Genomic DNA, 12,948 nt, shown 5'->3' on the forward strand with positions numbered 1-12,948 from the left:
TCTCAAATCCTTTTCTAGTGTGGAGTTTATTAGCCACTGCAAGCACTAACGGTGCAGTTTGAAAAACTGAACAAAGAAAAAGAAATTTGAGACCTTGTGCACGGTAACTTAGAAAAAAAATGCTATTTGTGTTTTAAAATTGAAAAAGTATATGGAACCAAGAGGTTATCACTCAAAAACTAAACAAAATCACACTAATTTATATTAATAATTAATTTTAAATTTTTTAAATTTAAAAATTTAAAATTAATTAAATAAACCTAATTAAAATCTATAAAAGCATTTTTCTTCTCTTTTACATTAACCTACCCACCTCCAACAATCACACACATATCTCTCTTTCACCAATACTGCTGTGCTTCGTGGCGATGGGTGGGTTTGATTCTTATGCTTCTGTTAACAATGCCATGCTCACGAATTATAGTAAGGAGGGATTCTTGTGTGAGGCGAAAAGGCTGTTTTATGATATGGGGCTTGGTGGGAGGGATGAAGTTTCTTGGAAATCGATGATTGTGGTGTGCGGGCAACACCGCGAGGGATCGGAAGGGATTGGAGGTTGACATGTTCATTGTGGCTAGTGTTTTGACTGCCTTTATTTCCCTCAAGGATTTGGCAGGAGGATGCGGTTTCATGCTAAGATGATTAAGAAGAGTGGTTCCATAGGAATTCTCATGTAGGATTTGGTTTGATTGACTTGTACTCGAAGTGTGCAGGGGACATGTTAGAGTGCAGGATGGTGGACGATAGAGTTCTTGTATTCAATACACATGTTTGTAAGTAGGGGTTTGTTGTAGATCTGTTTTAGAATATTAGGTGCCGTTTTGATGATTAAAGAGATTGCAAATTACATAATTATAAAATTATAAAAAAAGCATTCATTTAATATGAAAAAAACATCATAATACTTAACAAAAGAAACATCTAATTATATTTTAGTAAAAATAATTAAATATCTATAAAATTTAAAAAAAATATATGAAATTCTTAAAAAAATAGAGACATTCATATTTGCAATACAAAAAAAATTCGAAAAGTATATAAAAGAACATTCATTTAGTATGAAAAAGAAACATTCTAATACTTAGCAGAAGAAACATCCATATATATTATCTCATAGAAATTTTGGATTCACCCAAAAATATTTAGTTGATTTTTGGCTAATACCCTTTTGGTTTCCTAGCATTGCTCTTTAAAATTTGGTCAACCTTTTAAGAAAGTTATTTACTTAAATATCTACTCTTACGATATTGATGGTTTAAAAAATTAAAGTTATTTATTTTTTATTTTTTTTTCTCTTCTAAAAACTGAATAAAAATTAATTTTTAAAAAATATCTAATTGCACTGATAACTTAATTATTGTATAAATAGTTAAAATTTTAGAAAGGATAGGTGAGAAATGCGTTTGTGTATAGTAATAACCGAGTTATCTGTGTTGAAAAATACGTAAAGAAGAAAAAAATTTCTAATGATGCATAATAAATATTATTGTGCAACGTCACCTTAATAATAACCCTGAAGTTCGCCTATAATTAGGCTATGGATTTCTTCCATTTTTTTAGCAAGAGGGAAAGACAAGAAAGAAAACCATGAGAAAGATATAAAATTTTATATAAAATTGATGTGCATTTTTATCTCTGAATGGATAATGTCCAAAAATTATAAAATACAGGTTTATATGTCGAAAATATTTTTGGGGATAACATCTCTATTATTTTTTATAATAGAAATGGATACTCATTGGGAGAACATTACTCATTGGCAGAACATCACTATTTGTAAATCTTAAGCCTCTAAAAATATGGAAAGCATATTGTGTAATAAGTAATGTTGGGGATACAATAACACAAAATTACTTTATTTTACTTAACATCCATAATTTTATAATTTTATATATGTAATACCTATAATTACATAATTATTATATCTAAAATTATAAATTTATTTTTCAATAATTAAAGAATATAAAATAAACAAAAAAAACTAATCCATAGAAAAAAGTAAAAAAAAAACAAATGATGACTCTTTATTGTTTTTCAAACTACGACGGCTAAATATTATACTGTATAATTATTCTAAATATAGTAGAATTTCTTTCGGAATTTCGACATGTGATTTTTAGTCGATTTTAGAGCTTTTTGCGTTAAATATTAATGAAAATTTTAGGGTTGCACACGAATCCAATCAGATTGGATATGACCAAAATTTTGATAAGATTCGTACTAAATTTTACGGATCGGATCGTACTGATAAAAAAATCGAAAATATACTAAAAAATTCTATTAGAAATAAAACAAAATTGAAGAACAACTCAAGAACATATCTAAAATAGAGGAACAAAGCAACTAAAATAGGGACAAACTAACATTCCAAAATATCTTAAAAACATTCTATTCGAAATAAAAAATTTGAAGAACACAGGAACATATCCAAAATAGAGGAGCAGATCCAAAAACAGAGGAACATAGCAACTAAAATAAGGGAACATGGCTCAGGCGAATGAAATGGCGACAGGAAAGCGAAAGCAGAAGTAGAACAGCGATGAGTTGGCGATGAACAGCTCTAGTATCCGAGAGTCGTATAACAGGATTTTTATCCTATTACAAACTTTGCAACAATGCCTCCCTCGTGCCATACACGATTGCGTTGCTATTCCTTATTATTACAATGGGAACATGATTGAAAGATATTGTAGCCAGCTTGATAAGGTGTTTTGGGTCTTCCCTCCGTATATCGAAGCATTTAAGTGCTGCAAGCCGTTTGTATCGGTTGATAGGACACATTTGTATGGCAAATATAGGAGTGTGCTACTAATTGCTATGACCCAAGATGATAATAACAATATTCTGCCTATAGCTTTTGCACGAGTGAAGTTTGAGTTTACTGAGTCATGGTCTTTTTTTCTCATAAATTTGAGGTAGCACATTACTCCACAACATGGCATTCTTTTCATATCTGATAGATCTCAAGCCATATGCACTGCACCCAATAGTGGTTGACATCCTCCAACAACTCACTATACTTATTGCATATACATCACATGCATCTAACTTCATGACCTAGTTTAAATCAGCACAGAGCAAGCTGTATCTTATCAATATAGCGTATAGTCCAAGCAAAAAGGGATGTGAGCGGTACATGGACGCCTGAGGGGGTTATCAAAGGATATGTTGGAATGGATACCGAAGTTTAGAAAGGAATTATGGCTCCAGCATGGTGATGAAGGTCGTAGGAATAGTCACATGACGACAAATCTCCAGAATGTATCGATGTTGTTTTAAAGGGAATGAGGAATCTTCCCATGACGGCTATTGTGAGGGTAACTTATGAGAGGTTGCAGCAACTATTTGTGTGCAAAGGTCGCGAACGAAGCACATGCTCAACTACAAGGTGGTTAGATATTTTCATAACATCTGTTTGCAGCTATAAAGAAGAATAGAGAGACCTTACTGAAGATGAGAGTCACCTACTGTGATTATCGAGCATTGGTGTTCAGTGTGGAGGAGGTGGAGCCTCTAAAAGGATGGATCCAGACTTTTTATCACGTTTGGCACAATTTGCGTACGTGCGACTGTATGTGGGCTATTGCAACCTTTACATTATCCATGTCGTTATGCACTTGCGGCATGTTCTGTAAAGAGCATTGAGTGGGGCACCTTCTTGAATTTCATGTACCAGATGTCTTCAGTTTTCAAGGTTTATGAGATAGAATTTTCACTGATATCAGACGAAAAGATATGGGACCCATTGTAGGTGCAAGGCTTAAGTCTAATCTGTCCATGTGGCGGAAGGCAAAGGGAAGATCAATTTCGACATGACTGTGGAATGAAATGGACGATGTGGAGCATTCGGAGAAGAGATGTGGTCTATGTTGACAAGAAGGTCATATCAGGCGAGGATGTTCCAACTCTCGGACCAATGAAATTTGGTTATTATTTGTATCTCCTATTTTGTTTTTAACATGCCTATGAATTGTTATTGTCATTGTGTTTGTATTTGCATCTCTTTTTGAATCAAGTTGATGTGCATTTTTTGTCTTTAGTATTAATATTTTTTTATTTGGGCCTCCATCGCTCAATAAATATAGAGAGTAAGGCATTGTCAGACATAAAATTTCTTAGTTTGATTGCGTGTCTAAATCCAACCTCTTTAATATAAGATAGTAGGACACTAGACAATGAAATAAACAACATCACACGATGTAACAAAAACAACCTAAACGTACGTAAAAAATTAAAAATACAATTGATTGGAGTTTTTGTAATGGCGTATTATAATGCTTATAATAACTAAATTATAATAATTAATCTTATCTAATTCAGGACTTCTGGTATTTAGTGTAATTAAATATTATAATTAAGTATTTAAATAAAAAGTACTCTAACTTATGGATATATTCATTAATAACATTAATTGATAATATCCTAATATATTTTAACTAGGTCTTATAACTAAAATCGAATTATCCTAACATATCAACTAATTAATTAAATCAAGTTAATCTAATATGTCATTATTCTAACACATCTAAAATAATTTTAATAAAAAATACTCTAATTTAGGGATATAATCAAATAACAACATTAATTAATAATATCCTAATATATCCTCACTACTGATCTTCTAACTAATTAGTGGCCAATTTAAATAAACAATTTAATTAAATTTTTCTGTAAAAAGGAGTTTAAAACATAAAGACTTATATTAGAAGTAGTTTATAAATAAATTATTTTGTGTTTAAATTTTTATCATAGAAGTACTTATTTTAAAATTATTTTAATAAATAAGAATGATAAAATAGGTTTTGAGAAGGAGAGAAGTCAAATTTTTTTACTTCTTAAAAAACTTTTAAATAATTTTTCAAAAAATTAAATACATATTTAAAAAATTATACTAAATAATATTAATGTAACTTTTTATAAGTTAAAAACTAAAAAAAAAGTTTTTGAAGCTTTCCAATAATGGAGCTCTAAATTCAACAATCCTAATATGTAAACCAATTAATTAAATCAAAATAATTTAAGATGTTAATATTTTAACACCTACTGTAACTATTTAAATCGAATTATTCTAACATATCAATTAATTAAATTAAGTGAATCTAACATATCATTATTCTAACATATCTTCTAACTAATTAAATCAAAATATCCTAACGTTTATTAAAATTAAGTAAATAAAAATATCGTAATATATCAACTAATTAATTACTTAAAACAAGAAAAAGACAAACTAATCTCAAAATTCAATGTCTTAACTATATGTCACATTGTATTTAGTTTTATTGTTTCAAAGAACTTTGAGAAAAGTTTATCCGGAACTTGCTAAATTTGAAAAAAAAAAAAAATTCAAGTGTTGATCTTGGTTACATCTTATATATAGCCCCATCATACGTATCTCAGATACTGAAGCTAGAGAACCCATACAATTATATTCTGAGTGCATATATCCCAATTTTTGTAATTATTATATGTTCTTAGTACACTTGTGATATGTAATATTCTGATTGTAATTTATCTCAATGATTAACTAGACTAAAAATTTTTGATATGAAAATAAAATGAGTGATATATTTTAATATTATAATTTTTGGTATTTTTTAAAATTATGAAAAATATATAAATTGGACCTTCGATTTGTGTTTAAAAAATAAAAAAAAGTTGGGATATACAAATCAGATTTTTTAATTTTTTAAACACAAATCAGAAGATCTGAGTACAAAAATTAGAGAGCCAAAAATCGGACGGTCTAATTTCTGTATCTCTTAAAAATCAAATCATCCGATTTCTACTCCCTAAATTAAATCATCTAATATTTTAAAAAAAATACCATCGACAGTCACAATTCAAAAAAATACAATTGTTAATCCAATATTAAAAATAAAAACGTGTGATTAACAAATCAGAATATAACCCTTTTTTTTTATTTTGGATATCAATATTCAAGATGTCACATAAAGGTTGTGGTAGGCTTAGAGAAGGGGGGTTGAATCTATACATTCCTTTTAAGTTGCTGTTATTATCCTTTTAAAACAAACTTTCAATTCTAATTTTGTTTATACTCAGCAGCGGAAATTTATGAGACAATTTATTTTTGTCTCATGAATATCAGAAAACAGAACATAGCAGAGAAGAGAAAAGCTAACACCAGCATGTATCCTGGTTCGGTTGCTTTGTGCTATGCAACCTACATCCAGTCTCCTCTACAACAATGGAAGAATTTTCACTATAGTTAATAGTATTACATACACCAATTTCACAGGATTGACCAAATCCTTTCACACTCAAGTTCTAACCTAACTTGACATTGGCTATGCTAATACCTAATTATTCACTCTTAGTGCTAACCCAACTAAGAAAGAGATACCTCACAGGTACAAGATATAAGACATAGACATACATAAAGAAATCTGAAAATAACTCTAGACTTTTCTCTCAAGTGTATCATTCAGCCTTTTTCCACTCATGGCTTTTACTTGAGCTTTCTCACAATGCCTTTTCTCACAAGAAATTACAGAAAGATAAACATTGAAAAGTACATTACAATCTGTAAAACATGAAGGAGATTGACTTCATCAGCAGCCTCTTTACTATGTGCAAAACCAGATTCGCAAACCTCAGATACAGTTCTTTAGTATTGGCCAAATGCTTCTTTGAAAGAAAGCATTACCCAAGTAGAGAAACTTCCTTTTCAGAGCACAACTCTCAAACTCTGGTTTTCTCTCCTTACTTCTGAATGACCAAAAAGTCTTCTTTTATCTCCTTGCATGTTGTTGGGTTATTCTTTCAAGGTCAACACCTTGAGTCTTGAGCTTCACCAACCTACAGACTAGCTTTTTCTCATTAAACCTCAGAGTAGAAACTTTGCTTCTGACTTCTTCATCTTGACCGAAAGCCATAAAGCAGCAACCATAATAATCTTCCAATGGTCAACTTGTTCTGAGCCTTTGAAAACCAACTTGGTCCTCAAGATATGTTTGAGACCGTAGATTTACGAGTGGCAGAGAGTTGAAGATGAAGAGAAGAAAGTGTGTTGCATGTATAAGGAAATGGGTTACCTTTAATCTTTTCTTAAGCTTGATTTGGTTTGAACTCACTGATTTGACATCTGCCTTTCAAGCTTAATCTCTCTCTTTCTTTCTTCTTCGGTGAATGGCGTGTGGGAGAAGTTCTCTCTCTTTCTTCTGTGTTTTCTGACCAAGAGTAAAAGGTGAACGTTGATTTTGTGAGAGTAGGTGAGAGAGTTTTGCTTGCTGAAATAATTGGGTTTGGATATGGATATGGTTTGCTTGGCCTGTTTTGATTTATTTGGCTTTGTTTCTCTTGGGCTTCGCTTGATTTACTAGCCCCCAACCTTGTTTTATTTTGTTCCAATTTGGGCTGCTTGAATTGAATTATGGCATGCAATACATAATAAATAATTAGTAACATGCAATTATAATTAATCCACACTAATTATTTATTTGTCAAAAATAATATTTGTCATCACTAATTAATTTAATTAATTTCTTAACTCAACATCACATGTGACATATTAGGTAAATAGATAAATTTTTACACATTATACTTTTCATTAAATAAAATATTTAATTATTTTAAATATTGTTTTTGAATTCACCGACGAATTAACTAATAAAATGTTATATTCATAAACTAATTTTACTCATCACGTAATTGTAACCTTGGCCCTAAAATTAAAAACCTAGTTAAACTATATTTTTTATTTTTTAAGTTTGTAATTTTTTAAAAAATATTTTTATTGTTTAATTTTATTTAATTTTATTTTTAATATTTGTAATTTATATAAATTTGTCTTTAATATTTTTGATTTATTTTAAATAAAATTAACATCTAAAAATAATTTTGATATAAATAAAAAATATTAAGGATAAAAATTAAATATAATTAAATATCAATAAAAAAAGTATAAAGATCAATAATTTTATTAAATTCTAATCAGTATATAATTAGCAAAGAAAAATAAATTATTAAATGATATTTCATACCAATTTTATACCATTAAAATTATTATTAATAATTATTTGATGACTACAAATCACAAAAATTCTTAACACTCCTGAAAAAAATCACACCTAAAGGACAAAGATCGTACTTTACCCTTCAAAACACGCAGTACCTCCACTCACACACACGTCCAGGCAAGGGAGCAAACGAAGGAAAAAGATAAATAAAAAGAACGAGAGAACAGAGCACCGAGAAGAAGAATGAGAAAGAACAGGGGAGAAGAACTCGCTGAGGGAGAGAGCCCAAGGAAGAAGGAGAAGACGGCGTCGGCAGGGAGAGGAGCCGCCGCCTAGCTGAAGAACGAAGAGTGAAGGATGAGAAGAGAGGGAGGGAGGGCGAGCAGAGAAGAAGAACGACCAGAAGAGAATGGGGAGAGGGTGAGGGCGACGGCGGTGAAAGGATCCACTGCCGTCGTCTCCTGAGAGAGAGAGGGGAAGGAAGAAGATCCATCGAGGCCGCCGTTGAAGATGCTGGAGCTGCCGCTCTGCCGTTTTCCACCCTGCCGTTTATACTGCTCTCCCCTGTTCTGCGACGCCTTGTTCCACCCACGGAGCTGCTGTCAGCAACGTCGTCTTCCGCTGAAGCCGTTTATGGTTCTGCCACCGCCTTGAGCCACTGCTGCTCTGCTGTCCTGTCCGTTCTGCCAGCTGTGAGCGCAACTTCGTCTCCATTTTTTCGTGTTTTGACAAATTGAGGTTGGGGCTGACTTTCTTTAGAATTGATGCTTTTTAAAACTGAATACATTTAAAAGTTTAGTAAAGTACATTGGAGCTGATGGCTGTCTATGGTTTGATTACGCTTACTCTTAATGAGGGTTGATTGGATTAATTTTAATGACTTTTGGTTAAATTTTAGAAATGGAACTGGAATGGTTGGAGGAATTAAAATGGATTAATAGAATTGTGAATGACTGAATAATAGTAACTAAACATTAATTATTAACAACGCCTGAAGTCTCTTGGTAGGTGAATTAGGATTTGGACCCTTGTTTGATAATCTAATGTTTGGTAACTTAACAACTTACACATAGTTCATAATTATAAACCAAGAATGTTCATGTCGAAAATCATTTAGGATACGAGAGGTTGAGGAATGATTGAAAAATTATTGGTTTTTGATGAAACTTTAAAAGGTGGATAAGTCTAAGTCTTAGGGAGATTTTTGTCAAAATCTTTTTGAGAATTTTTAATAAAAAGTGAGTAGAAGATTGTTGACCGAAATAAGTATCCTCATAATAAGTTGAGGTTATGTAGCTACTTTAAGCTTAATGATTCTGGTTGAAGGTTATTTTTGATGGATTTAGTGAGTAAGATCTCTAGCGGCGGATGATTGATGATGGAAATGATAAGTTGGATGTTTGTAAGTTCTTGGGTCATAGGGTAAGTGGGTTATAAGGTTAGAAGTTAATTTAACGAGGTAATAATAATAATAAAGTAAAATCTAAATTGGAGCTATGAAGTGAATAGGACTTGATCTGAAAGTCTAAATTTGGTTTAAGCTTAATTAATGGAATTGAGGATTTAATTTGAGAATCTAGCTAAGTATTTAGGTTTGCTAGTAGCAACTAATAAGGTCAAAAGTAAATTAAGCTTGCTTTGAAGTGATTGGTAATAATGAGGTTAAGTATGAGAGGTTATTAATTTATGTATTAATTGATTTTTCATAACGAAAACATAATCAACTTGCATTAGCATGAGGGTTTGATATAGGAAGTGTGAGTACATGAAGTTGAGATTGAGGCTGAAGATATAAATATGATATTTTAAAAGGGATTAAGTATGTGATATTGGAGACGAGTGCACTTTAGAGAAGATTAGGGCAAGATCATGATTTTGAAGAACTATGGAGTAAAGGTAATATGACTCGCTGGTTATGTTGTAATTCGAGTTTGGATTTTGAAAGTTTGATTTGTTAGTTTTTAAAGAGAATAAAAGAAGGATATGGTGGGATTGACATAGGTGAAAGATGATATAATTGATTTTGGTTGATGTTAGTGATAGTAGTGATGTTTGAAAGTTGGGTAAAGAATTATGATTATGGATTTATGGTGGCAGACGTGAATCGTCACATGGGCGATAAGATCTCGTGTACGCGATGTCCTATGTGCATGATGTCCTGTGTACGCGGAAAGGAGCTGCATAAACGAGAGGTTGGGAAATGAAGGGAAACACTGGGTAATGTTCCGCTTGCGCGACAAGTGTTAACATATGCGAGGGTATGCTGGCTGGCCGGCATCCTCCGTCCGCAAAGATTGGTTGTTTTTTACAAGTCTATGAAGTCCTAAACCTTAACCTTTAGGCTAGCATCTCATATCAGAGGCCTTTAGAATCGCAAGCCGTAGATAACGACACAAGCCGAACCCCGATAGATGTGTTTTGTGAATTGAATTAGAGAAAATGTGATAATGATTAAGAGATGATTTAGATAACATTTATGATGATAAATGATGTGATGAGATCCGAGAGTGACACTACGATTATGGATGATATGATGAGGCTCTAGAATGGCGTTATCATAATGAGTGAAAGATATTGAGGATGATGGTCTAATACGACGATATGAGATACTATATGATTTTATGTTTAAGAGAAGAGTTGAAGTGGAATTATAAGAGAGTATTAATTTGTTGTTTATAATGGTGAATGCAATTAATGAATTTGGCAAGGATGTGGGTTTTTGTCCCGCTTGCATGATTTCATTTATTGATTAAGGACGTAAGTTTTTGTCTCGCTTTCATGATTTGATTATCGAGTAAGCATGGACGTGGGTTGTTGTCCTGCTTGTATGATGATAGTGATTCTATTACCTGGCAGGGACTTGTGTTCATCTTGGTTGCTTAATGTCCTTGATGTTTGATATTATATATTTTTAGGAGGTCAATGGATGTCCCTTCCACCTCTAGATTTTGACAAGGGACACGATCACAATGAGGATGGCGATATGTAACACGCACTTGTGGATCAGATAGTCAAACGCCTCATGGGCACGACGATATGTAACGTCCATGAGGATGCTATTTTCAAATGGGACGGCGAGACTTAACGCCCATTTGTAAAGAAGTGTCGGGTTCTAGTGGTAACCAACACTTGGTCAGTGGGTGTGCATGATTGTTTGAGTTTGCCTATGTAATTATCTAATTGCTATATGTACTGTTTGAGATAATTGTAATCTCGTGTTTGATATTGTATGCTTTGCTTGTGTTTGTTCTTTGTTGGTTTAAGGTGTTGGAGCTTGGGGTGGGTTTTGGGTTGGATCTTAGACATGGTACAGGGCGCAATGGCGTCATTTGATCCCTGTAGCCGAGTCCACCTAGTGGGATAAGACTTTTTATTGTTGTTGTTGCTGTTGTTGTAGTATTTCGTAATAATTTTTAAAATTTAAAATATCATAATAGATATAAATAGAGAGAGAATCTTTACTGTGAATGAAATATAGTATCAATAATTTAATTAAAGGTAAATCTGAACATTTATTAATATATAGGATTATATTAGACTTTTTAGTTTTGATCAGCACAAGTTAACTTTGTAAAGTACCTCCTTAGGTGCTTTCAACACTACAAATGCAAATACATGACATTTTTTTTTAAATTTACCAAACACAAAGTGAGGTGCTTGTGCTTTGGATAAAAAGTTCCTCTTTGAAAAAACTTTAGCAAACCAGACTCTTGCCCCCTTTAACTAAGTTTAAACCATTAATTGGATTTATTGGGCTAGATTCATAACTTATTCTAATTCAAACTATGTATGTTGATTCCTAACTTGACTTTATTTAATTTGATTGCTTTAAACATTTGATAATATTAATTATTAGCTTTAAGCGGGGATTTCTCGATAATCAGGAAAGAAATCATGAAAAAAACCTTTTATATGTGAATTGCATTCCATTCTACAATACATATATGATATTATTAATTGTTTTATTCATGCAGAAAGAAGCATGGCTATTCCTATTCCTATACCCGAGTTCTTGCAAGAATATACGGTCAACTTGGTTGCTGAGTATGTAACAAATCACCTAGACTATGTGTGGAATTATGAGAAGAAATTTGACGACCTAAGCAGAGTTGTTAAGGAACTCCAGGAAGAAAGAGACAGGGTGCATGATAAGGCTGAGGAGGAGGAAGATCGATATGGGAGAGAAATATACAATGATGTTAAAGTGTGGTTAGATCGGATAGATGAAGTGATTTCTGAGTATGAAAAGTTCAAAGAGGAGCACAGAAAAAATGGGGAGTATCCCCTTTCTTTGTCAAATCTGGAGACAAGGCATAGGCGCAGCAAAACAGCCCAAGATATTGAAGAGAAGATTAGAGAACTACAACAGGAAAAGCATGATAGCATATCTCATTGTCAGGGCGCATCTTCCATGGGGTTTGCATTCGCTAATGTTGACTATGAGGCCTTTGATTCAAGAAAAGAAATCACGAGGAATATTACAAGAGCACTTGAAGACTCGCGCGCTAGAGCGATCGGGATTCACGGGCCAGCTGGTGTTGGGAAGACCACTTTGGTAATAGAAGTTGCTAACAAAGCTTGGAAAGACAAGCTATTCAATGTGGTGATCATGGTGAATGTGACAAAAAGTCCTGATATTCGAAAGATTCAAGGGCAGATTGCTGAAATGCTGGGAATGAAGTTGGAAGAGGAAAGTGAGCACGTGAGAGCACTTCGCATACAGAAGAGATTGAAGAAAGAGAAGGAGAATGCGCTTATAATCCTTGATGATATGAGTGTGAAAGTAGATTTGGATATGTTGGGCTTGGGGATTGCATCAGAGACTTACAGTGATGACATTGACTGCCAGAAGAATCTCATTGTTCCGGAAGGAAGGAAATCTTCTGCTGCTGACAATTTTCCTCCCAGCAAGAATAAGACCATCACAAAGGGTGCAAGGTTTTGCTTATTTCTGAGATGAGACAAGTGT

At 32.7% G+C, this 12,948-nt stretch overlaps 1 protein-coding gene across 4 annotated transcripts in view; it reads left to right on the forward strand.

Moving 5' to 3' along the window:
• Positions 1–12,947, forward strand: part of LOC127744774 (probable disease resistance protein At4g27220) — a 15,444-nt gene extending 2,497 nt beyond the window's left edge. For 2 of the 4 annotated variants that reach the window (XM_052257045.1, XM_052257046.1), the window contains one exon: positions 11,954–12,947. In XM_052257045.1, coding sequence (XP_052113005.1) covers positions 11,962–12,939 — 978 coding nt within the window. In that variant the 5' untranslated portion in view covers positions 11,954–11,961 and the 3' untranslated portion in view covers positions 12,940–12,947. Of the gene's footprint in view, positions 1–8,474; positions 8,718–8,743; positions 11,112–11,953 lie in introns of those variants that run through there. The other 2 variants (XM_052257047.1, XM_052257048.1) reach the window with 2 other exon arrangements.
• The last annotated feature ends 1 nt before the right edge of the window (position 12,948 follows it).

The sequence above is a fragment of the Arachis duranensis genome, chromosome 2 (assembly GCF_000817695.3).
Source record: "Arachis duranensis cultivar V14167 chromosome 2, aradu.V14167.gnm2.J7QH, whole genome shotgun sequence".
Lineage (NCBI taxonomy): Eukaryota > Viridiplantae > Streptophyta > Magnoliopsida > Fabales > Fabaceae > Arachis > Arachis duranensis.